Source organism: Zootermopsis nevadensis, unplaced genomic scaffold (assembly GCF_977971745.1).
Source record: "Zootermopsis nevadensis isolate Lab colony 2312 unplaced genomic scaffold, Znev_1.0 Znev_ptg000061l, whole genome shotgun sequence".
Taxonomy (NCBI): domain Eukaryota; kingdom Metazoa; phylum Arthropoda; class Insecta; order Blattodea; family Termopsidae; genus Zootermopsis; species Zootermopsis nevadensis.
Window position 1 is genome coordinate 4,094,233 of NW_028259192.1, and position 25,771 is coordinate 4,120,003.

The following is a 25,771-nucleotide window of genomic DNA, read 5'->3' on the forward strand; positions in this document are numbered from 1 at the left end:
ATAAATGAAGTATAGTAATGTCTACCATGCGATCTGTGAAATGGCTGTATTCGCTGTCCACAGTCTTGGTTTCCTGAGTGGCCGGAAGAGCGCTGAAGATGGTACAAGTGGCAAGCCCTTATTCCGTTTGTTCAACAGGGAGACAGTGGATGACATCCCAACCACCCTACCTCGACAGCTAACCCCACGTCGACAGAATGTATGTATTTCTGATTACATTGCACACAATCATCTCTTAGTCCAATGCATAGCTAATCATCAACAGAATTTAAAATTCATCATGTATATTTAATTTTTCTATAATTTGTTTATAATTCATTAAAATAGCTGTAATAACAGAAATCTGGTTTTGATTTATGTTTTAATCATATTTATACTATTCTGGTATTTGAAATGTTAACGTATTTTGACTGTGGTTTTCAGAGTCGTAATGTCATGTAATCTTGTAAGTGATTGCCAATGTTGCAAAAGAATGCAACACCAGAGGTGGAGGTAATACATTCCTTTAAAACATTGGTAACTACCTATAATACTACATGTCGTCACAACCTGAACAATCACAATCAACTTACTCATAGCCATGAAAACCTAAAATCTTAAATTATAACATTGTGTTCATGAATGGAGGCTCATCTGATAGGATAGTCCATGTTAGATTATTTAGCATCACCTTAGCATGGGAAAATTTAAGTATTCAAAAATTTCAGAACTGTGTATATTGTATTTCTCCTCTGAATAAACCGACACAATTCTACTTTTCTGATACCTCACAGGGATGAACTATGTTCTCCTTTAGAAAGTTACGGTGTCAGCAAAATCTGATAAATCTAATTAAAAGCGTTTACAAAAATCCAGTACACAAATATTTTAATCTTTAACATAATAGCACTCAAATGTAAGCTTCATTTCCCAATCTGAAAAGGCTTTCACAATGACAGTTGATCTAAAGAAGTTTGTCAGACTTAGAAGGAAATATGACGAATGAATTTAGTGAAAGCTCAGTCACACGTTTTCCCACTTGGACCTTTGGAACCAAGAAACACCAGCATCCTCGAATAATGAAAGTGTTATTAGTGATATCTTATTTGTACTGTTCTTTTTTTGGTTTTGCAGGGAAGACAACTGGAAAGAAGGTTTTGGAAGCAACTAAAGAGACGAAGAAGTGGGGCTAATGCAGTTATATCATCTCCACCCCAGGTTGCAGCTTGAACTGCTACATCAGTCCCAAAGTTCCATCATTTCTCACTATGCTTTTACTGCTCAGTCTGATGCAGCATGTTCATTAAACATATTAAAAAATGAAAACAATTCAGATGTCATTACTTCCCAATAGATGTCATAAATATATAGTTTATGTTAAACACTGAAAAAACATTATTATGGTGTCACCCCATGTTCCAAATTTTAGATCTTCTTAACATGGAAATGGAGAAGTAACAGATGATATAATTGAAGTGTTGTTACTCATCAAAAGAAGACCTGTTCAATATTAATGATGAAGTGACTCGGAAGATTTCAAAGGAGAGCAGGCCTAGATATTGCTGTAAGTTACACCAGTTACTGCGGATTCAACTGACATTGAAGTAGAAACCTGTGATGGATGACTTTCTAAAGCATAGAAAGTATTATGGAGGAAAAAGGTAATTGTACATTGTATGTATTCAGTGGGCAGGTTATGTTAGGTATCTGCCTAATACTGCAGTAAATGTTGTAACTTTGACACCTAAGTCCCAATAAGTGCGGTACAAAATATTTCAAAGGAAACTGAATCATGTAAGTGCCAAAGTTACTGCATAACTACAAAATGCTTTTGACGAAATGACAAACGTAGGGATGGCATAATAAAAAGTGAGATAAATTTTCAACATTAAATTTTATACTAAAAATGTAATTATACATGTCATAATTCTTTTCTTTGTATTACCTTTTTTTGGAACATGAATTCAATGTTCATTTGTACTGTTTATTCCCTTTGTTGAATACTTATTACAGCTATTAAATTCCAGGTATGGATCTAAAATTAAAAAGCTACGAACTAATGTTAATTAACTAATTGCACATTCATTGGCAATTTTATTTACCGATGAATACTTCAGAGAATACCAAATATTAAATGAGCATGTGTACAAAACACTATTTTTACCATTTTGAAGCCTATTTTCAGATTGGCTCTTTATTTATCCTTTATCATTTGTGCATCACACTGTCCAGCACATTCCAACTGGGTGTGTGTTACCCTAGCATGGCCCTAAAACATCCCTCTAGAGTAATTTTTTAGTTCACTGTACTTTCGTTCACTGCATTCCATAATATTTTCCAGCTGTAATTTATTCATAATTATCAGCTATAAAAGTTCCAGTCACATGGTCATGATATTGACACACATTCAAGGTCTTGCCAGTAGCATCTAAATGCAAGTCATAAGGAATACCAAAAAAATGCCAACATTTCTGTCACATGTTTGTAAATTTGTTAGTGGTGAGAGGATGATTATGTTCAATGGGTGGTAGAACAGAGCACTAATAGAAGTTTTAAATACAGAAACTAACCTTCATTATGTATTTTCAGTTTGCTGCATCAAGTGTTTATAGTTTGCCGGCACCGACATGAAGACGAGGTAGCAGTTGTAGGAAGGGGGGAAGGGAGGGGAGAGCAAGGCCAGACTATTTTTTGAAGTTCTGAATACAGACACTGACATACATTTTCTACTTGTGCTAGTGGAAACCAGTAGAATATTGTATTTCCATCAACAGGAAGTTATGTTGTCACAATGGCATGAATTTTGAGAAATAAAATAAGAACTGCACGAGCTAATTTTGGAGACTGGCTCTGATGAATCAATCTCATCTGATATGGAAAGTGACTTTCATAAAGACACTGTGGCAGCTGGTGAGAGCAGTAATGTAGCAAAGTCTGAATATTTGGTAATGACAGTAACAAATCAAAATTGAGTCTACCTTTCTCCTCTCTAATAAGATGGAAAGGTGTACTCTTTGGAGTACACTGACATTCCAGAAGTGTTCTTCACATAGATCATTGAACAATGTGTTTTGATAATGTTCTTGTGGCATTGTTGCACTCTTTTAATCAAAGGTCAGTATTCCTCTACAGTGTGTTCCAGCAATGACCTGTTCCCATTGTTGTGCAATGTTTTAGGCCACTGTTGCATTGTGGTTCAGTAATATTGTTGCACAATGTGCTCCAATGATCTTTCCTCCCATTTATGTGCAACAGTGCATTCCAACAATGAAACAATGCCTCTCATTACTGTGCAACAGTGAACCTGTTCATGTAGGTTGCTCATCAGGTGTTCTTCACTCACATCAGAGCATGATGAACACCTAAAAATGTCAAGATTTAAATACTGAAAACTAAAATTATGCCGGTTATTTGCTACGGGGGTTAAACTTTGTCACACATTAAGGGAACAGATTGAGGGGTACTGAGAGAAGTCCTTGGACCTTAGATATAGCAAGTGACAGGAGGCTGGAAAAAATGTTGAGAAGCTTCATGATTTTTCACCAGGTATCAGAGGAACAGGATGGATGGTACATCTGTGTGTAGATAAACTGTCATATTAAAATGGGTCTTGGAAAAGCAGGGTGGAACAATCAGGAACATAATCTTCTGGCTCAGGATAGGGACAAGTGGCAGTATTTTGTGAATATGGTAATGAACAGTGAAATTTCAGGTTCTTGTTGGTATAAGTATGAAGTCTTCTGGAATGTTGCTCCATATAGTCTGGTAGAAATGCACCAATGTTTCAGAGGTACTTACTGGCTCAGTCATCAGGGTGATGAGTCTGGATGATGGAGGTAGTAAGCACCTCCAAAATATCAGGTAGGGAAATTCTCGACTAACTCTGGGACTTTTAATTTCTCAAGGACTCTGCTCCATGGAGTTATGAGGCTTAATTTCGTACATTATACTAAAATATTAAGAAAGTATTTAGGAATACCTTATCTGATCAGTACAGAACATGAGATATGTAAATTTTGAACAAACTGCCAACCCTAGTTAATTCAAACAAAAACTGTTGCTGAATTTGCCATTGTTACTAATCCGTGCCTGTTAATGCCATCACATGTTCTTACAAAGTTCCTTTGTATTCACAACATGTATTTCTGCCTGCTATACCATCTCTCTACACATTTTTATATAAAGATGTGTTTGCAACTTTTATTTTTTAAAATGCGGTGCCAAAAGTTGATCATGTCGTGAAACACATATAAGAACAAAATAATTACTATTACTGTTCATCACATACAAATACAGTACCACACTGTCAGTGTGCTACATGACATGGAAATGTTTGTTCTTGTTATAAATTATGTACATAAATCTAGATCATACAATAAATAAGTTGTGCACGTTTGTTGACAGTTACTTTTATTTCAGGATCACCAGTGTCAACCTGGAGAGGTAAAGGAACAGATATCAATAAGTTGTTCTACAATAAAAATTGACAACATACTTTAAGATTGCAGGATAAAACATTTCAATGTTAAGTAACAAAAATTACTCTCAGCTGACTCGTCTCTTGTCATTTGTTAAATATTTTCCTCTTCTCCGAGAACAACATAAACTGTTTAGTGAAGACAACTTGAATACTCCAAGCTTAATACTCAAGACTATAACTGAGTTCTGCACTTGGTCTTCTGCTTTTCCTCATATATATATTGTAACGTGGGTCGGCGTTGCGACCTGGATTGTCAATCCTGATTTATTCACGTCAAATTAAATCAGATACAGAGGTCTACACATACAGTCATCTCTCTACAACAACAACACACTCGAGTCTCTGTGCGCGCACACACACACATTCTCTCGCTCTGTCCATCGAGTCTATCTGGTCCCCGAGCTCCGCTCTTCACACTCTTCACACTCTTCTCCTACAAGTCGGCCCGTAGCACCCCACTGGACACACGCTGGCCCCTCGGCCGCTCCGGTCCACGTACCCGGTGCTTGCTCACGCAGCCGACCAGTCCTTACTCGGCGTCGGCCCGTAGCACCCCACTGGACACCCGCTGGCTCCTCGGCCGCCACGGTCCACGTACCCGGTGGTCGCTCACGTAGCCGACCAGTCCTTACTCGGCGTCGCACCAGACCTCTCGTTGGCTCCACTCACTCTAAAAATACGACAATGTCTATAAATAGACAACAATACCGAATACGACAATGCCAAACCCAATAATGTTAATAAACATACAACAATGCCAGACGTAACAATGTCAATAAACAGACAACTAAACTGTTTATTGACATTGTTGTGCTGCTCTCACGACAATAATTTACTGCCAACCTAAACTCTAAAATCACACTTTATGTGGACAATACTATTATTCCACATCCAGAAACTTTTCCAGATTTGCATGAATGATGTCTTTGCTTGCTTGAAAAAATGGATTAAAGGCAATAAACTCACATAAAATTTTGACAAAACAAATTTCATGAAAGTTTGTACTACCAAAAGAAGTGTTATGCTAGGAAGAGGGTATAAGGATAACACAATTGAAGAAGTATAATCAACTAAATTTCTTTGCCTACAAATTAACAATAACTTATATTGGAAACACATACATTAATTACATTATTCCTAAACTATGCTCATCATGCTTTGCTATATGAGGACTGTTACATGACTCATGAAAACAGAAACTTTAAAATTAGTCTACTTTGCCTTCTTCTGCTCGATCATGTCATATGGAATTATTTTCTGGGGAAACTCAACAGGCAGAAAAAAAGTACTTTCTATCCAAAAGCAAATTAAAATAATGGTAGGCACTTAAGGGAGAGCATCATGCAGGCAATTGTTTAAGAAATATAATATTCTTCCACTAACCAGTGAATTCTTGTTCTTATTATCATCTGTAATAAACAACATGGAAAATTTTCACACTCAGATATCCACAATATAAGTATAAGATACAGACATAACTTTCATATGCCACACTCTAAACTCAGTAAAAAAAATATATATATTATTTTGGAATTAAGCTATTCAATAATTCACCCCCCCCCCCTTGTAAAAAGTCCGAATCATAATATTTAGAAGTGTAAGCGATTACTGAAGGAGCATCTCCTGTCTCACTCCTTCTACTAGATAGAAGAATTTACCTCGAACAAAATTCTTAGCTATTATAAATACTTATAAGCAACAGTGGGTATGCTGTCTTATGTAATTACTTTTGTGGTAATTCTGTTGTTGACTGTATATTACTGTCAATTTACATTTGTATAAGAAACAAGTATTGTATTTGTATTATAATATCCCTGACTTAGGCCTATGAAATATATAAAATTCTATTAAATTTTATTCTATATCGAGATCTCATGATCAACTAACATGACAATCGACGAACTTACTCGAAAACGAAAACATTTCTAACTTTGTATGTTAGTGTTTTTTGTCGTAGGTTGGCATCACAGAGGAGCTTTCTCATCTGGAAAGCACGTTGTGTAATTCTTTCAGTGACCAGAATAGGTGACAGAATTATACATCATTTACTTTATAAATTCGGCGTTTCTCTGTAATACATAGCCATGCCTCCAAGAAAGGGAAAGGGTAAAAAAAATGTGGAAGATGTTGAAGAGAAGACTGGTGGTGATGACACTGAGGTAATAACCTCAAAATCCTCCAAGGCAGTTTTCAAGAAAAAGCAAAAAGGAAAAAAAGATGATTGGAGTGATGAAGATGGTAAGTTGGAAGGTAAATTAAACACTTTGTCAAAAGGATCAGATGACGAACAAATTGTCGTTGTGAAACCAGTAAAAAAAGAGAAGAAAAAACCAAAAACCAAAAAGAAAAGTGAAAGTGATGAGGATTCTGATGATGAAGCTACCCAGAAGGAACCAGTGGAGAAGACTGGAGATGCTGATAAAACTAATAGAGCAGCGAAATCAAAGAAAAAAACAAAGGGCAAGGGCAAAATAGATGAATGGAGTGATGATGAAGACAAATTAGATGAGAAGTTTAAGGAACTTGGTAGAGTGTCAGATGATGAGGTTCCTGTTTTGAAGCAATCAAAGAAGGATAAGAAAAAGCCAAAAGGTAGAAAGAAGGTTGAAAGTGAAGACGAATCTGATTTTGCTGGTGAAGATGAAGAAGATGAAGACCTTCCTGTTGTCACACAAAGAAAGAAGGAAAAGAAAAAATCAAAAAATAAAAAGGTTGAAAATGAATCAGATCACGAAGTAGATGAGATTGAGGATGATCTTGTTAATAAAGTATCTAAAGTAGGACTTGATAAGAAGAAAGACAAAAAGGGAACAAGAATTGATGTGAGTGAAAAGTACAAGAATAATAAATTGAAAGATAACAGAAAGGAACCTCCTGAGAATATTAACACTGGTGATGATTCTGACAAAGAGGAAGAGGAATCTAGTGCTGCTGCAGATGGTTCTACAGGTAAGATTATGGCAATGTATGCACTACTTCAAAGGTTGAGGACTATTGTGTGATAGTATACATACATTTTTGTGTCTGTTTTTGTCTTCCTGTCTGTAGCCATCATCAGCATCATTAGCCGTCCATGCCTTAGGCCTAGTGGCCTGTTATAGCCTCATGCCAGCATTTGTAGGGTCTCCTCAAAGAGCTTTGTCATTTGGTTCATACTGGAAAATTTGGACCAAGATCATCTAGCATTCATAAAACTCAATTTTCCAGTTAACTTTAATTTTACATGGATTCTGTGATTGATTTTGTATTCCTTTGATGTATCTAAATTGGTTTTATAACCTGCTTGAGTGTAATTGCTATTCTCCTCATGAACTTAATTTCTGCTTTCAGTATACTGTGCAGTTATTCAATGAAAAACCAATATATCATTTGAACCTTGAAGTCTAGGATTGTAATGAAATTTGGTATATATATTGGTCCCATTACCAACCATGTTTGTCAATTTTTTAATTTTTGTTAGCTGATTTCTCAAATATGGGGTATATGAAAATCACCCCCTACTAGAGTATTGAAGGTGGTTTCATGAGGTTTCTCTTTAACAACTTCTTGATAATGCACTTAAATAATCATTCTAGAGTTCACTGTAAAGCGTTGAAGTTTTCCTTGTGACCATATATAAATATACCTCACAACTTTAAAAACTTGAGGTTTATAAGTGGCTACAAGTTGTGAACTTTGGAAATTAACTGCAGAAAAGTTGCTTCTGGGATTCATTTGGAACATGATGAAATTACTTCTAAAAATCATATAACTTCCACTTAACATAACATTTATTAAGCAAAGGAACAACCAAGCAAAAATTTCAGGCAAAAGCAGTCACCTTTTCCTGTACATACATAGTAAATTTATACTTTTTTGGTAAACGGCTAAGATATGGTTGACCACATTAGTGCACATTTGGTCATGTTTTACATTATCACAGTATAAAACTCTCAAACACGGCTTCAGTTTACAATGTCTTTCCATGTCATGCATGTGAATGTTCTAACTTATCTAGTGACCATCGATTTCTTAATTTGTCCTGTAACAGTTTGGTTATGGCTTTCTGTATCTTTGCGTGGGGATATATTGACATCCTGCTCTGAGGAAGTAAGATTGTGGCAGTGTGGATTGGATTGAAATAGCTCAGCATATGGTCCAGTTGCAGGTGTCATACCTTTTGATTATAATATTAGTTCCCCTGATTTGATCGCTTTTTGCATTACTCCTACAAATTCTGTATTACAATGGAAATTATGTGGTTCTGTCTTATATTGGAAAAATTAAGACATTCTTTCATACCATTCAGGCATTTTTGCTTTTGTTCTGAATTAATAACATGAAGCATAAATGTAATCTGAGCTCTATAAAATCATGGTTTAATTTTTCCAGGTGCTAGTAAAAAGAAACTTACACATAAAGAGAAGAAGAAGTTAAAGAAACAAGTAAGTATTTAATTTATGTGCATATAATTTTTGTTTGTAAAATCTTATACTATAAAAATTTGTGATTAGTAGTTGTCGTCAAAATATGACGTCATCAACAATGCCACATATTTGTTTACTCGGTATTAGTAAACAAATAACGCTTCACAACAAAGAAATCAAAAACTATCAAGCCAGTCGCATTATCACTGCTCCAGAAGCAGCTCATCGCCTCCGAATAGCGACATAAAACTATTTAAGAAATGAAGAAAAGTGAAAAAGACGTTGCCAACGCCGACAAGGTAATCTGATACTAATAATAATATTCATAAAATAAGAAACTAAACTAACCCCCCGAAGGGGGGTAGTTTAGTGTCTTACTCAAGATTTTAAAACGCAACCAACCCCCCCGAAGGAGGGGTTGGTTACGTATTAAACAACTGACCAACCTCTCGAAGAGGGGTTGGTCAGTTGTTTTAACCACCATTCGGGGGGCTTAGTTTAGTTTCTTACTCAAGGGTTAAAACACTTGAATGAGACACTAAACTAACCCTTCCGAAGGGGGTGTTGGTTGCGTTTTAAGAACTTGACCACCGAATGGGAGTTAATTTTGCGTGTTACTTAAGATTTTAAAACGCAACCAACCCCCTATTAACCCTCAATTTGGGGGGGTTTAGTTTAGATTCTTACACAAGATTGGTTGCGAAAGAAGCGCCCTGCTCTAGTAAAACAAAAGATCCTGTTTGGATGTTGGTCCATGTAGTCTCGTAAAAATTTACCAGTGTTTATTTAAGAAGTGTTTACTGCCTCCATCATTAGGGTGATGAGGCAATAAGCACCTCTAAAATGTTTGTCAGTTTCTATGAGACTACATGGTAAACATCCCAGGTGACAATAATCTTCTTGCTGCCATGAGAACCAGAAATCTCACCAAAAATCCTGTTTTTTATTACCTGTTTACAAGAGAATATTCTAATTATAGCACTCACAACTTTAAAAGTTTATTTGTTTGCACTTTTTTTAAACAGGCCAGGTAATGCATTGCTGTATGAAATGCGTTTCTTCAGTAACAAAACAAATTTTATTTCATTTCAATTTCAGATGGAGTATGAAAAGCAAGTTGAGACATTAACAAAGAAAGGTGGGCAGGGTCACAGTGAGCTTGGTGAAAACTTCACAGTATCTCAAATGCAAAAGTCAGCTGGTCAGCTACAAGCTCTTGAACATGCTGTAGATATTAAAGTGGAGAACTTCAGTATATCAGCAAAAGGCAATGACCTGTTCGTCAATGCTAGTCTTCTTATTGCTAGTGGGCGTAGATATGGTCTTGTGGGACCAAATGGGTAAGATGCATTTTAATCTGAATTGTTGATGATGTATTGTTAAAACCCTTTGCGCCCAATAACAGTCTCCTGTCCCCCTCCTGACTGGTACCCTTGTGACGAGTTCCACTGCATCATACAATAACCCAGTTTCTTAAGACTATAGTAGAACTATTCCAATAGACAATAACACAAACTACCACAGACCTCTTCTCAATTACTAATCCAAACGTAAATCACACTTGGTGAAAGACTCTCAGGTTACAAGCCACATCAGGTGGCTGAATGGTGAATAAACCATATCTTCTGCCAATGTTTTCACCATTCAGCCACCTGACGCAGCTTGTAATGCGTTCTACATTTTTCTTGCATTTTAGAAGGTTTCAATACTCAATTCTGGAATTAGCTGTTGCAAATGTCATATTAGACATTTTACAGCCTTGCCGTTGTGTATTGTGGTTATCTTGGTTTTAACACCATGTAATCTTGTTTTGGAGGAACATATGAACCATCATATTCAGGGTAGATGAAGATGGAAGTGATATCTACCTGCAAAACCATATCATTATCTTATCATTCCAGCCATGGCAAAACAACTCTGCTCCGTCATATTGCATCACGGGCATTTGCAATCCCTCCAAACATCGATATCCTCCACTGTGAGCAGGAGGTTGTCGCAGATGATACTCCAGCTGTAGAAGAAGTTTTGAAGGCTGATGTGAAGCGAACAGCTCTTCTAGAAGAATGCAAGAAACTTGAAGCTGAACAGGAGAAAGGAAATATGGAAGTTCAAGCTCGGTTGAAAGAGGTGCTTTTGCTTTTATTTTAATTAAAAGACTTCATTCTGAAAATGTATCAGGTGGAATGCACATAATTTTCATAAAATAATAGTTTTGCTTCATTTCAATGTTCATCAAAATGAAATTGTATGTAAATTTACAAGGATTATCTTGGGGACATTGTTTGGAATTCTAGACTATTCAGTAATCATCATAATTTTTTCTCTGTACATTTGTCTGTCATCATTTCATAATGTTATTTGTACTCTTTTCATGTTTCTTCTCTTGGCTCTTGACTGCACATATTCTTGAATGTCATGTCACCTTGCTGGTCTCCAAATACATGTCCTTTATTTATTTATAGGTTTAAAGCTTTCCTTACTGTCCTGAAAAGTCTTATTCATATACCAAAACCACTTACAGCAATATCAGAATTGATTCTAAAAGTCAAACTTCAGTTCCTTCTGTTACTGTCATCCTTTATTATGTCTCCACTTATTATTCCAGTTATGCTGCTTATGATTCTCATCTTCACTTACAACTTTCACTTTACTTTTTATTGATGTTTAAGCTGTGCATGTCGTTACTGGCTTGAAATTTGATCCATACATAATTATTTTATCTTCTGATGATATTTTCTTCCCATTTCTATAATATACTGTTGTTGCATAAAGGCCTCGCTAATCAATCTCGCCCAGGGCCTCGCAACTAGCTCCGCTGCCACCATATGTAATGTACAAGTAGGTCTGACGATGGCGTGTAGTAGCTCTGTAACGTGTAACCTCAAATACTGAAGTACTGTATTATATATTTCAAAATACATGTTGTGATTGACAGAGGACATTGAACAACCTAGTTTTTAATGCAATGGTATGTCACAGTTAAAGTTGGGAAAGGATTGTGTTACTTGGAAGGAGTGCACAGTTACTGGCTGCTACAAAGGGAGCAATAACAGTGCAGTAATAGGAAGAGAGCAGTTATACCTAGTGTGAAGTCTGGGTATCTATAATCAGTAATGTGATTTGTAAATTGTCAGAACATTAATTAAGGGAATAATTAATTTTATTAGTGTGCAGAATAAATTCATATTCCAATTTCAAGAATCCGGACCAGTTTAATCATTGGTCTCCATTACAGTGTCTTTTACTGCCTAATGATATTTTTCACAATGTCTAATTCTGTTTTTATCTTGAATTCTTTCAATAACTATAAGTTTCCTTATCCACTAATTATGTGCCTTCTTCATATAAAATCATTGTAACAGTTTCCTTATTGCTACTAATAACTACACACATTTGTGTGTTCCTATTCAGGTTTCTGATTCATAACTCAATCACTGCTGGTAGGTATTTTAAACACAATTTACACTTTGATCCATATATTTTTACTACGTAGAATTGTTTTTATGCATAATAGTGCAAATCATTTTTCTGTAAATATAATGAAATCACTCTACTTTTAATCAATACTCATCGTTCATGTACGGCAGGGGCCGTCAACCTTTTTATACCTACCGCCCACTTTTGTATCTTTGTTGGTGGTAAAATGTCCTTACTGCCCACCGGTGCCGCACGTACGGCCCACCACCATGAATGAGGTACAGCTCGAAGACAGTGATGGCCGGCCTCGTTATGCGCACTAAACTCGTGCCTTTGGCTACAGAGCTCATTCGTTGCTCCCTCCTCCATGAGTATACTTCGAGAAGTGTCCGGTGAATTATTATCTGTATTCAAAGTTTAGAGATGGAATTCAAAAGTAAATTGCAAAAGCATATTTTAAAAAGTCAAACTCGCGAAGTTGTTAGCAATGTATTCGATAAATGGAGGAAGAACCAAATTTGTAACAACTGACAAAAACCCACACCGCCCACCATGAAGGGACCAGGTTGACGACCCCTGATGTACAGTCTGTAGAGAAACATTATTGAAGTAGCCATTTTATGAATTAGATCTTTGGGTAAAATTTATTTTACTTGCTTTTAGATTAATATTGGTGTGAAGATTTATGATATAACTATATATCTAAAAAAACTGCTATTCATTGTGCCCTCTAAATGGGGAGTTGACAATTTAATAAGTGTCTTAAAAGATCAGGCATCATATTTGGCAATGGTAATAAGCCCTTCCAGTGTTCCAATAGCACAGGTTGCTTGTCTGTTTATTAATAGGACCCATTTGTATCTAGGTGTATGAGGAATTGAAGGCGATTAATGCTGATTCTGCAGAACCACGTGCTCGGCGTATCTTGGCTGGTTTAGGATTTTCAAGAGAGATGCAGAATCGTGCCACCAAAAATTTCTCTGGTGGCTGGCGAATGAGGGTGTCTCTTGCTAAGGCTTTGTTCCTAGAACCAACCCTCCTGCTGTTGGATGAACCTACCAACCATCTTGATCTTAATGCTGTCATCTGGCTAGATAAGTGAGTATAATTATTATTCTGCAAATGTGATAAATAAGTTGAATGCTGTGTGCACTTCTCTTGTAATTACTACAATAATTACAATAATTTTATTCACCGTCTTTACACAAGCTTATAGATTGTTAAAATCACATAAAATTATAACATTTCAACATTTGATATTGTTACATTTTAAAATGACGACATGTTTCGATGTTCATTCCATCATCGTCAGGTCTATCAATCAAAATTAAAAACTGTTGCATCTGCTGCTCTGCGTATACTGATTTTGTTCTATCCGTTAGATTTTATTTGTTTAACCTCCAGGCTTCTTCCATTTAATTTTGAGGGCTGCGCCTGGATGCCTTAAATCTGCAAAATCAATTTTCATATCGTGATCCTGGCTACTGACATAGGAAATGGAATAATTTTAAAGAATTACTCAATATATCGTAATACAAGCAAAAGAAAAGTAATCACAAAATATTTAAAGTATTATAACATACCGGGTTGTGTGTGAGGTGCGTGTCCGATATTACGGAACGGTAGACTGCAACTAAGCTGTGAGTATCGTGTATGGCTATATATATTGGGTGAAAGTTGTTTAGGGGGTTGGGTCGATGGACTGTAGAATGTTAAATATTGGATTGTTCGTGTAGATGTTACTGTCGTTTAAAGCAAGGTTTTGTTTGTGTTCTTTGTATATGATATTTTTCTATGGTGTCTCTATGTCGCTTGTTTTGTATTATTTTTATAATATCCATTGTTTTTTCTATTTTGTTGTATGTATGTCCTGTGTTTAATATATGCTTTGCATATGCTGAATGATCTTTATTATGTTTGATTGCTGTAATATGCTCTTTATATCTTTGACTAAAGGTGCGTCCGGTTTGGCCTATATAGGTTAACGGGCAATCACTGCATTTTAACCTATATATGCCTGGTTTTTCGTATTGATTTGTTGTGTCTATTTGTGGCTTTTGTTTCAAGATGTTTTTTATTGTGTTTTTTGTTCTAAATGCTATTTTTATGTTATTTGTTTTAAATGTTTTTGTTATATATTAGGTTTCTTTTCCTATATATGTGAATGTGGCCCATTTGTTTTGTTTATTTTCGTTTTCGTCTTCATTTATGTTGTTTACATTGTTTATTTTATTTTTGGGTTTTAATTCATAATTATTATATCCGTTTTCTATTAGAATTTGTTTTATTATGTTGCATTCAATTTGTTTGTTTATTGTGGTTATGGGATATGTATTTTTTCGGTTTATTAAGTAATTAATAGCCATCTGTTTATGTTCATTTGGATGGCATGAAGAGGCATGAATTATGGTGCTTGTATTTGTGGGTTTTCTGTATATTTTGAATTCGAAGTTATTTTCGTTTCGTATTATAGTTAGATCTAAATAATTTAATTTGTTATTTTGTTCTGTTTCTAAAGTGAATTGTATATTTTGATTTATGTTGTTAAATTCATTTAAAACATTTTTTATATTTGTATTTTTTGCATCATAAATCATGAGTATATCATCAACATATCTACTATAGTATTTGATTTGATATTTGTTTAATATATTTACTATATAATCATGCTCGAGATCGGACACGCACCTCACACACAACCCGGTATGTTATAATACTTTAAATATTTTGTGATTACTTTTCTTTTGCTTGTATTACGATATATTGAGTAATTCTTTAAAATTATTCCATTTCCTATGTCAGTAGCCAGGATCACGATATGAAAATTGATTTTGCAGATTTAAGGCATCCAGGCGCAGCCCTCAAAATTAAATGGAAGAAGCCTGGAGGTTAAACAAATAAAATCTAACGGATAGAACAAAATCAGTATACGCAGAGCAGCAGATGCAACAGTTTTTAATTTTGATTGATAGACCTGACGATGATGGAATGAACATCGAAACATGTCGTCATTTTAAAATGTAACAATATCAAATGTTGAAATGTTATAATTTTATGTGATTTTAACAATCTATAAGCTTGTGTAAAGACGGTGAATAAAATTATTGTATTGAAGAACACAAGCATGACGCAATTAAGATATTAAGATATAACTTGTAATTACTGTTTTCCACAAATTCATCTCTCAGTACTTAAGCCATAATTGGAAGGAACAGATGGTTCAGTATGAACAGTTCTGCAAAAGAAACATACTTCAGGTAAGATTTCAGGTTCTTACAGTTTGTATCTTTTGTCAGTCTTTGCCAGACTGCATGGCAGATTGTACCAGGAGACAAATAAATGTCTTCATTTCTGAGATGTTGCACCTTAGAGAGTGGTAGATATTAATTGATGTGTCAGTGGAGTTTATTGCCCCTATTATCAGGGTGATCACAGTGCAACATCCCAGAAGACCACCATCTTCAAACTTACCTCACTTTACAAAACATGTTTTAGAAACATTAGCCTTTTCTTATTATAGATGTATTGATAAGGTGTGCTTTCTGTCATTACATCAGTTTATCATCTCATAATCTTCTGAGCCAACTTATGAAAATGCAGTGCATGTTATTAAATTATACATTCAGACCAAGTTTGAAACCTCTTATTAAGATATATGGTTGTTTAATTAAATTCAGTTCTTTATTATTAGTGTGCTGTATCAACAGCCAGAAGGCCAATTACTGATACACAACAGATTATAAAAAATACATTAGTGTGGAGGACTTTTATACACAAAGGCAACTTGCTACTGAATATATCAATAAATTTGTAATAATCAATTAAATTAAGTATATTATATTAAAAGAAGAAGAAAACTTTCAAAGCAAATACAAACAAACAAGGTACTGAATCAAGGAGTTCATATAATTAAGATGATAACATAGTCGGTGCTGAGTGGAAGAGGTGAGAAAGGGGAACAAATTTATACTTGGTTTCAAATATATCAAAGTCCCTGCAGGTAACGTTAGCAGCTGATCCACTCTACAAAGACAGTTTTTAAGTGAAGGGATGAAATTGAACATATAAAAGTTTCTGTTAGTGATGTATTTATGCATCACACTGCTTTTAAAGATAACACATACAATGTTTTGTAAATCAATATTATATTATATAAATTATTGGTCACTGTATTGACATGCTGATGAATTTGTCATTTTCAATTAACGTTTGATATTAATGTTTCCTTATTGGTTTTTAAGTATTAAATTTATTGAAATAAATAAGAAATAATTGATTTTGTTTCAAGCTATTTGCAGAGCTGGAAAAAGACCTTACTGATTGTATCTCATGACCAGAGCTTCCTTGATAATGTCTGCAATGAGATAATTCATCTGGATCAACAGAAATTATATTACTATAAAGGAAACTACAGTATGTTTAAAAAGATGTATGTACAGAAGAGGAAAGAAATGATTAAAGAGTATGAAAAGCAGGAGAAGAGAATTAAGGAGTTGAAAGCACATGGACAATCCAAGAAGCAAGCTGTACGTATGACATGCTGATAAATTTCTTGTCATTTTCAGTTAACATTTGATATTGATATATATATTTATTTATTGAAAGCATAAAACCTAAAATCTTAATTTTTACATGTGTTTGCAGTTTCTAAAAAAGTACATTTTGGTATTCTTCATCATAACCTGCAACCATCACACTTTGTAGATACCCACTTATGCTTTTGCCAGCATATCAATGTTCATAGGGTCCACCCTGCCTCCTCTCCAGTGGGTAATGGTTGATTTTTCTGTGTTGGCAAATTGGCTGGAGCATGAGTCTGATCATCCACCACTATCTGCAGCCTTTGGTAGGACTGTGAATTTAATGTCTACTCCCCCATACACCTTCAGGGGTTGGTGCTTAGCACAGAAAAAAATCTTTTAGACATGAGGAATATATTAATACTTATACTTGTGCAGTATTTGATGTAATATTAAAAGGTGATTTGAATGTTTATGCAGCCATTTCTATATTTTAAACATTTGTACAACTTCTCTAAATATCCATTATATGTGGTCACGTGTTCAATTGCAAGACTGTATCTTGTTTAAATGCACAAAAAAAACTCCTGTATTTTTTTCATCTTGCCAGATTTTCGTTGTTTTTATTATTATTATTTATGCTATGTTAGGGATTCTCAGCCTTTTCCAAAGCTGGGGCCACATTCACCCTTGCTTATTGAATCACTTGTTGGAATTAGATTTAATGACAATCTATTCAGAATGATGCTAACTAGGCTGATATTCCAAACAGTTTCACATATTAATCCACAAAATCAATCATTACTGGGCTATTTTATTCACTGCTTTTGCTTAAGCAATTTTTCAATGTAAAGTTTAATATTTGTTTTTGCAATTTGCATGCATCCCCCTTAAGTTGCTATCAGTGAGATGCATCCTAGTTCTTGATTTGATGTTCATGATGTTGAACATTTCCTCACAGTGGCAAGTACTGCTAAATAAAGATAGCGTTAACATATTATTTTATGATATCAAGTAGTCATTAACCTGTGAAACAGGACTGTACTTCAAGGAAAGACAACATTGTATGGTTCTTAATTGGCTGAGGTCAGTGCATGTTATAGAAATTCCACTATTATTTTTTACTTTGTTTAGCAGAAGTGACATCTTAATCTTTGCTGTAGCAACACAGAACATGCACACAATGTTACAGAAAATACTGCAAACTTACAAAATATTATCTATATCATTCATTTGAAGTTCAGATACTCCCATGATGGGACTGCGTCTAATGTTGACAATAATCATATCGCATTGATGAAACTTGCTTTTCGGTCCAAACAAGTAAATTGAGTTCAAAGCATATGATACCCATCTTACTTTTCAAAGCTGCAATTTACTGTAATATAAAGCAGAATATACTAAAAACAACAATTATTTCAAATGTATTTAAGTGTAATATGATTATTTTGTGTTAACTCTCGATACCCAGGTAATGACTGTTTAAAAACACTGATTCTGTATCCTTGCTAAGACATAAACCTCAGTTTCCAGCCACCAAATATTTGGTAAAATGTGTGTGCACTGTGCAAGAAAGCTCAAACAAGGACCTCCTGCATACAGTAATTTTCCTTTCGTACACCCTTAAGTTTAATTTGTCCTTTTTATAGGAAAAGAAGCAAAAGGAAGTTCTTACAAGGAAGCAAGAGAAGAATCGTAGTAAGGTTCAGAAAAGTGAAGATGACCAGGGACCGACAGAGTTACTGCAGAAACCTCGGGAATATATAGTCAAATTTTCATTTCCTGATCCTCCACCACTGCAACCTCCAATTCTGGGCTTGCATAGTAAGTTTCTTCTCTCGAGTCTTCAGCGCAGTAAACTCCCAATTATCTGTGCTAATGAAGGGTAGAAGATGCGTGAATAGTCAAAAACATGGATAATCCAAAGTATTTTGTGTGGAACATTCACAGAACTTCACAACTTGCTTTGCTCCCCCCCCCCCCCCCCCCAAATAAAAACAACTGACATCTTTAGAAACAGTTTGAAATGATTGCTTGGTTTTGTAAAGTGTTTAAGACTCCTCCTGATGGCAGTACAAACTTCATTCTTGTCCTCCCCAGCAGCATTGGCGTTGTGTAACTTCTCGTAGCACACACCATGTCAAGAATTTCAGACTTGATTTCTTTGTTAGGAAAGCCTTGCAAATATACTTGATCTGGAAGAAGTTTCTTCAACAGTCAAAACAGCGGAACTGGATTCACAGAAGACCGTGCCCAATATACACAGTATATAGCCCCCCCTCATAGTCCTATCATGTTGTCTTCAATGGTAAGAGTTCTGAGAAGGTCAGCCCAGTAGTGTCATTTCTCGGACAATCTCCTAGTCCCTAGTCTATGGTCTATGGCAAATCCTCAAGGAACCCAAAGCTTACTGTCAGTATGATTTTCAGCCATCTTACTTAGGATCCATAGCTGTTAACTATTGTTTTCATCTAACTGATGCAAAGTACTGCATAATAGAATTGACTGTAAGACACTATTACTTGAAAATCAAGCACACCTGTAGCAAAACCTGTCTCCACCACCATTACCATTGGAATAAATCATACCAAAAGAACAAACCTAAAGCACTGAAAAAACAGGTACTGTTCAACTGTATCATTAGTAGACCCTCCCAAAACCAACCTCTCCTAAGCAGTTGTAAAAATGGATGTCAGAGCTTGAGTGGACTAAAATCATAAAACTTCTGAATCCCTTTATTGGCTATAAATGAAAGAAGCCTAATTCATGGTTTAATGTACTAAATTTTTATGACACGTGGGTAACAGCTCTTTTGAGGCAATGTTTGAATTTGATCTCTCACGTCTGTAATTTCTTATAGAGAACAAATTCTGCACTGTGTTGTCAAGTTTGTTTGCACAGATTCACGCTCAAGAATATTACTTTTCAGATGTAACATTTGCTTACCCGAGTCAGGAACCTTTGTTAAGGAACTGTGATTTTGGCATTGATCTGAACTCAAGAGTGGCCATCGTTGGACCAAATGGTGTTGGAAAGTCAACATTTCTCAAACTTTTGACATCAGACTTGCAACCGCAACAGGGTGATATGAGGAAGAACTATCGTTTGGTGAGTAATACCAAATTGTGTTTGTTAATGGTCATTTAATTATTTTATTTTGGGTGTCGTTAGTAATTAATGATAAAAATTTTAATGTTATGATGTTGCTTCATTTTAACTACATGGAGAAACATCCTCCATAAGAAGCTGATATCACGTCAGTTAACCAAGGCAATACCGATGTTTTATGGAACCAAAAACGTTTTTATTGTGTTCACAAGAACCTGTAACTAGACAAAATCCTGAGCCACTTTAATCCAGTCCATACCATCACACCCTGTTTCTTTAGAGATATCAGGTGTGAGGCAAATAGTGGCAGAAATGTAGGTATGGTGAGAGAGAATCCTGTTGTTTTTTAAAATAAACCAAAATAAACATTTTAACAAAACTAAGCCAGTGTTCCAACACTGCTGTAGATACCTACAGCCCCAACAATAATAGTGTATCAAGATAAATTCTAATTATGTTCCTTGTTTTGAACCTTAATGTGACCATGGCCAAGAAGACTCCCCATTGGAATATTTCAGGCATATATTTCTTTTGTCCATTTGTACTAGCTGCAAATCCTTTATTCTCATTTTGTAATAAGTGTCTGATTTGTCATGATTACACGAAAACTTTGTGATGTATTTTCAGTTATCTGTAGTCAAAACAAATTTATCCCAATCACTTTATCATATTCATCTGGGAGAGGCTCACTCTTGTCTTCAGATGATTGGTTGTCACGGTACTGTCACTTATAATACAAAAATGTCATGACAGTCGCCTGAAGATGGGAGTAGAGTCAATTCCTGAAATATTATGTACATCAGATTTCCCTGAGACAATAGACAGCGCCTAACTTCGTGTTCCTGTAATGAGTCAACGACTGCCTCAGACCTTTAGAGAATCGTGTAATAATCATGAAAGAAAAGAAGTGGAGGGCTTGAAGTACGTAAGAAGCAAAATTGTAGTAACAGCATGTTAAGAAAGAGGTCATACAGAGGAAAACAAAACATGGGAAGAAATTGAGGAGGAGGAGGAGTTGTGGGAAGACTGAGAAATGGAAGCGTGTTAAAAGAGAGTCCATTTGAAGTGGAAGTGTTATAAGAAGAAGAGAAGTATTGGAAGCATCAGGTTAAAAACAGGTGTTTACTTTCAGTTATTGACTTTATATCTGAAATTGTCTTTACATGTATTTCAGCGAATTGGACGGTTTGATCAGCATTCTGGCGAACATCTGACAGCTGAGGAGACACCAGCTGAGTACCTAATGAGATTATTTGATCTTCCATATGAAAAAGCAAGAAAGCAACTTGGAACTTTTGGTTTAGTCAGTTATGCCCATACTATAAAGATGAAGGATCTCTCTGGAGGGCAGAAAGCTAGGGTTGCACTAGCTGAGTTATGTCTCAATGCACCAGATGTTGTTATTTTGGTAAGTGCTTATTTGTGAAAGTATTCATAGTATTTTTATACAAACTGTTGCATTTGGGCTTTCCTTTTTAAATATCAGTTTTTTGCAACCAGAAAGCTGTTGAATGGTTCACTCTCTGTAAATAAGACTAGTCATGAATGGTATATTACTTTTCATTTATGATATCAAGTTTCAATCTGCTCTGCAGATATCGGTATATGATAATTGTGTGTGATGCAATTTCCCTTACTGGGAGACTGTAGTATTATGAGAAGTGTCTTATTTAGTGGCTGGAAACATAGATGAGCTAATGGGTGTAACAAGCAGAAAACGTAGTTCATATTGCATCGATATTTGTAGGAAGGAAGCTTAAAGATTCTGAACAACTTACTTGAACTCTATGTATGTGTATGGTATTGTACTGCTTCGCTGATTTCTCGACTGCCTGTTCTGCTGCAAAAAGTACAAACTCATGAACGACATTGTCAGCTACTAGCGACGAGTGGTCATAGCAGGCCAAGGCATGTGTTTATCTTCACTCTACAGCTCTCATGGAAGAGAATAAATAATTTTATAGCTATAACATAACAGGTACCCATTTTAGAGGAGGCTAGGTGGGCCCCAGAGCCGGTCTGGACGCAGAGGCTAGAGGAAAAATCCTCCGCCCCCGTCGGGGATCGAACCCCGGCCGTCCAGCCCGTAGCTAGTCACTATACTGACTGAACTATCCTGGCTCATAAAGATAAATGGTATCACAAATAAATTGCTCGGTGTTTAGATACTGATTATTCATAATTCATGAATAATGCTTGTGCACTTACTTTTATAATTATATTACATTTCAGGATGAACCTACAAATAACCTGGACATAGAGTCAATTGACGCTCTTGCAGATGCCATCAATGAATATAATGGAGGTAAGAGTCTGTTAAACATTATTTAAAATTACTGTTTGGTGTATGGAATAGTGCAACTGTGGAGTAATATTTCCATTACAGTTCTTTATGGAAGTTTATGACCAAACTTCTTTGCTTTAATTTGTGGTTATGAGGTCACATAAACTATTAAATGCTTCTATTGCCAAGAACTGACAAGCTGTTTCTTGAAAATTCATATAAGCCATTCAAATACAGAATGTTCCATTTAAATGAAATCCTAATTTCAACAGTATTTGGTGACATCACTATAACAAGACAAGTTGTTTTTCTTAATTTTTATTTATAATGAAGAATTTACAGATGATGCTGAAAATGTCCACCACAACCTTTAAAACAAACATCCACCTTTTTTAGTGTGTTTTGTGTGATTTTGCAGTGTTTCTGGGTCAGTGTTAGAAACAATCTGTTCAGTATTGTGTGCATTGTGGGTTTATTCAGTAAACTTTTCCTTTGGTAAATACACCATGTTTGCTCATGCACCACTTTTTCACAATGGCCTAGGAACCACAGTGACCTTGAGTTCTGTGTAATAGGTTGGTTAGGAGAGTCTGTTATGCACAGGGGTAGACCTGCATCTGATCTCATTTTTGTACAGTAGTAGTGATTGTTATTGGGTCATCTTAAATGGTATGCCCTAGACGACATAAAAGTATTACATTTAAAACATATTAAAATCCTAACATGTTTCAACCTGTAACTTAATATGTAACTTTTGTGCTGTAAGATTTGAGGTTTTCACAGTGGTGAGTATGAAGATTTCTGTCTTCTGGGTTGTTGCGCCGTGTAGTCTGGTTGATGTTAACCAACGTTTCAGAGGTCATACTGCCTCCATCATCAGGGCGATGAAGATTTCTATCTTCTGGGTTGTTGCGCCGTGTAGTCTGGTCGATGTTAACCAACGTTTCAGAGGTCATACTGCCTCTATCATTATCGCCTCTTTTATAAGGCTAAAATGTACTTTTAATCATATGTGATCAATTTAATACATGTATTGTTATATGCATGTACTATCTTGTGATCATCAGCTAACCATAATAGCAACTGTTACTTGCAGTAATGATAGAACATAGAGATAACCCCTCATGATGGCAGATATAGGCCAAATTTTGGGTTTGAAAGTGTTTTTAAATTGATGCTTTTATTATAAATTTGGATGGTCTGATGAAATGAGTGGAAAAATATGATGGTATGAAAGTTGAATATCATGTAAGGAAAGACTTGTGGGTCTGAGATAAGAAGTCAAAAATACCATCTATTAATATATGCATGAGTTGGTACCCAAACATTCTGTGAATGCATTTATAAAGAAAAATTTGTTTAATTGACTCCTTCAGAGTACTCCACGTGGGAGTTTATACACCAAGCCTAGTGATTCTGCCATCATCAGAAGCACGCTTAAACTTCTTCCCTTATTTCAATAAGTACCTGCTGTAAATTATTCTGAATCTGCAAAGTGTCATTAACCTTCAACCTTGAGGCCTGAATGTAAAAACAGCTTATGGTGTGCATCATGAACGTAGTTAGTCATGCAGGCTTGAACGTCTGTCCCATTTGGATTCCACTGATTCATGAGCAAGTCAATAAGCTGCAGGGCAGTTCATTGTAAAATCCTGGTCTTCTGCAAGAGTTTTGTATTACATATGCATTGGTACTGGCCTCATCAAATTTTGATTTTATTGATTCATATCAATCTCTATTGGTTGTACCCATGAACCCATAATTAATTGTATGCTGAGAAATGTGGATACAGTGCGATGAACTTAATATTATTCTCTCCCCCACAAATTAAGAATAGCAAGATGCCTGTTTTGATGAATTAACTTTCAAATGCTTTCAAGAATTTCATCCATTCTGCTTATGGATGGCTGTATACAGTATTCTTTGTCTTCCATGGAAGTTAATCCATTCGTCCTTAAATCTTGAGACTTACCTGTATATGTCTTTGATAAAGCATCTTCTCCCATATATAACATGTCATGTTTCAAAAGATGGGCTAAAACTTGATGCAGACTCTTTGTTAACGTGAATCATTCGATTAAAAAATGGAAAACAGATTCTATACGTCTTCATTAAATTGCTTGACTAATGCAGCAGGAATGGCATGTTCATGGTACACTACATACAAAAAGTATACTGTTATCACCACCCAGCTGGAAAAAGTCTATTAATGGCATCATTACAGCATTCTCATAACTTTTCCAGTACCACTTCTCATATATGAATTACATAAAATAAAAATTGAATTGTTGCTGTCCTAATAGAACGTTCCCCTGTCTCACTTGCTGCAGTCAGAGGGTTAATGTACATATTTTGTTTTGATTGGATTGTAATGTTTGAGTATAATTTAATTTATGAAAGTCTGATCATAATTAAGAAAAAGTTGTAAGTTTGTTGTTGTTTGCAATGCAGTTATTTAATTTATACTCTTTTTTTTAATAGGTGTGATAATAGTTTCCCACGATGAGCGGCTGATACGAGAAACTGATTGCACATTATGGGTAATAGAAGAGCAAAGCATTAATGAGGTAGAAGGAGACTTTGATGCATATAGAAAAGAACTTCTGGACAGTTTGGGAGAAGTTATCAACAGCCCAAGTATAGCAGCCAACGCTGCTGTCAAACAATAACTTCTAATTTTCAACAGAGCCAATAAATCATATAGAACCAGAGAAACGTACTGTGTGTATTATTCAGTTTTTATTGATACTAGAGTCTGCTGTTTAAGAATTTTTCATAGACTACAAATCCCCATGTAACATTGTGGTTATTAATACAGAAGAGACTCAGTAATCAGGATTAACTAGGAATGGAAATATAAATAAACAGATAACAGGAAGTTCTGGGTTGTGGTTAATTACATTGCCGCTTACTTATGTCTATGTAGAGGGGCTTGCCAGGCTTAGAATTTAAGTTTTCTGGAATTTATTGAAATTTTATTTTACATACACCTTCCAGAAGTAGTCTCAAAAGATTGTGCACTCTCATGTCATTAGTTTTCATTATTGAAAAAAATGTTTCTTACAGCAGTCATGAGATGTTAATTCTGTGCATCAGACTTGTCAAATCTCTTAAAACTCTATTATAGAAATATATCACACCATTATATATGTATTTTATCAAATTATTTGTTGGAAAAATTGATATAGTACATGCCTGTGTTCAATGAGATAAATGTGAGTTATGTAAGACCTTGATCTAATTTGCCAGTCCTATTTTGTCATTGTTTTCTGTTACAAATTTTTTTTTCAAAATATGTCAAAGGATTTGGGTTTCTGTATGCTGTGGAATTCCTAAAAATACAAAACCATATGGAAGACTTGACATCTGATGTCATTACTAAGATGTCCTTCTTTCAACATCCTGATGACCAAATTTGTCCCAATGGCTAAACATTGCCCATCGGTTATCAATATTTAGATACAAAGGGGCTCTGGTTTTGCAGCATAGCAGTGTTGGACCCTTTGACTTCTTTACCAAAATATTAGGTGATGACACTCCAATGTTTATTTTTCGCAGTCTTCACTGTTACTTCATA

At 35.3% G+C, this 25,771-nt stretch overlaps 2 protein-coding genes and 1 long non-coding RNA gene across 4 annotated transcripts in view; 2 read left to right on the forward strand and 1 right to left on the reverse strand.

Moving 5' to 3' along the window:
* The window catches only part of PsGEF (Protostome-specific GEF), a 194,187-nt gene extending 189,812 nt beyond the window's left edge, over positions 1-4,375 (forward strand). For both annotated transcript variants that reach the window (XM_087340636.1, XM_087340637.1), the window contains exons 30-31: positions 64-199; positions 1,114-4,375. In XM_087340636.1, coding sequence (XP_087196762.1) covers positions 64-199; positions 1,114-1,209 — 232 coding nt within the window. In that variant the 3' untranslated portion in view covers positions 1,210-4,375. The remainder of the gene's footprint in view (positions 1-63; positions 200-1,113) is intronic.
* Positions 4,373-6,361, reverse strand: LOC110838368 (uncharacterized). The gene is made up of 2 exons (XR_002546084.2): positions 5,843-6,361; positions 4,373-5,129 (listed from the first exon to the last, which is right to left on the reverse strand). It is a non-coding gene; the product is annotated as an uncharacterized LOC110838368 (long non-coding RNA).
* Positions 6,362-6,400: 39 nt separating this feature from the next.
* Positions 6,401-25,557, forward strand: LOC110838365 (ATP-binding cassette sub-family F member 1). Its single transcript, XM_022081496.2, has 11 exons — positions 6,401-7,408; positions 8,831-8,883; positions 9,964-10,205; positions 10,767-10,992; positions 13,148-13,380; positions 16,571-16,808; positions 18,452-18,626; positions 19,732-19,910; positions 21,085-21,318; positions 22,143-22,215; positions 24,676-25,557. The coding sequence occupies exons 1-11, from the start codon at positions 6,544-6,546 to the stop codon at positions 24,861-24,863; spliced, it is 2,706 nt and encodes a 901-aa protein (XP_021937188.1). The 5' UTR covers positions 6,401-6,543; the 3' UTR covers positions 24,864-25,557.
* The last annotated feature ends 214 nt before the right edge of the window (positions 25,558-25,771 follow it).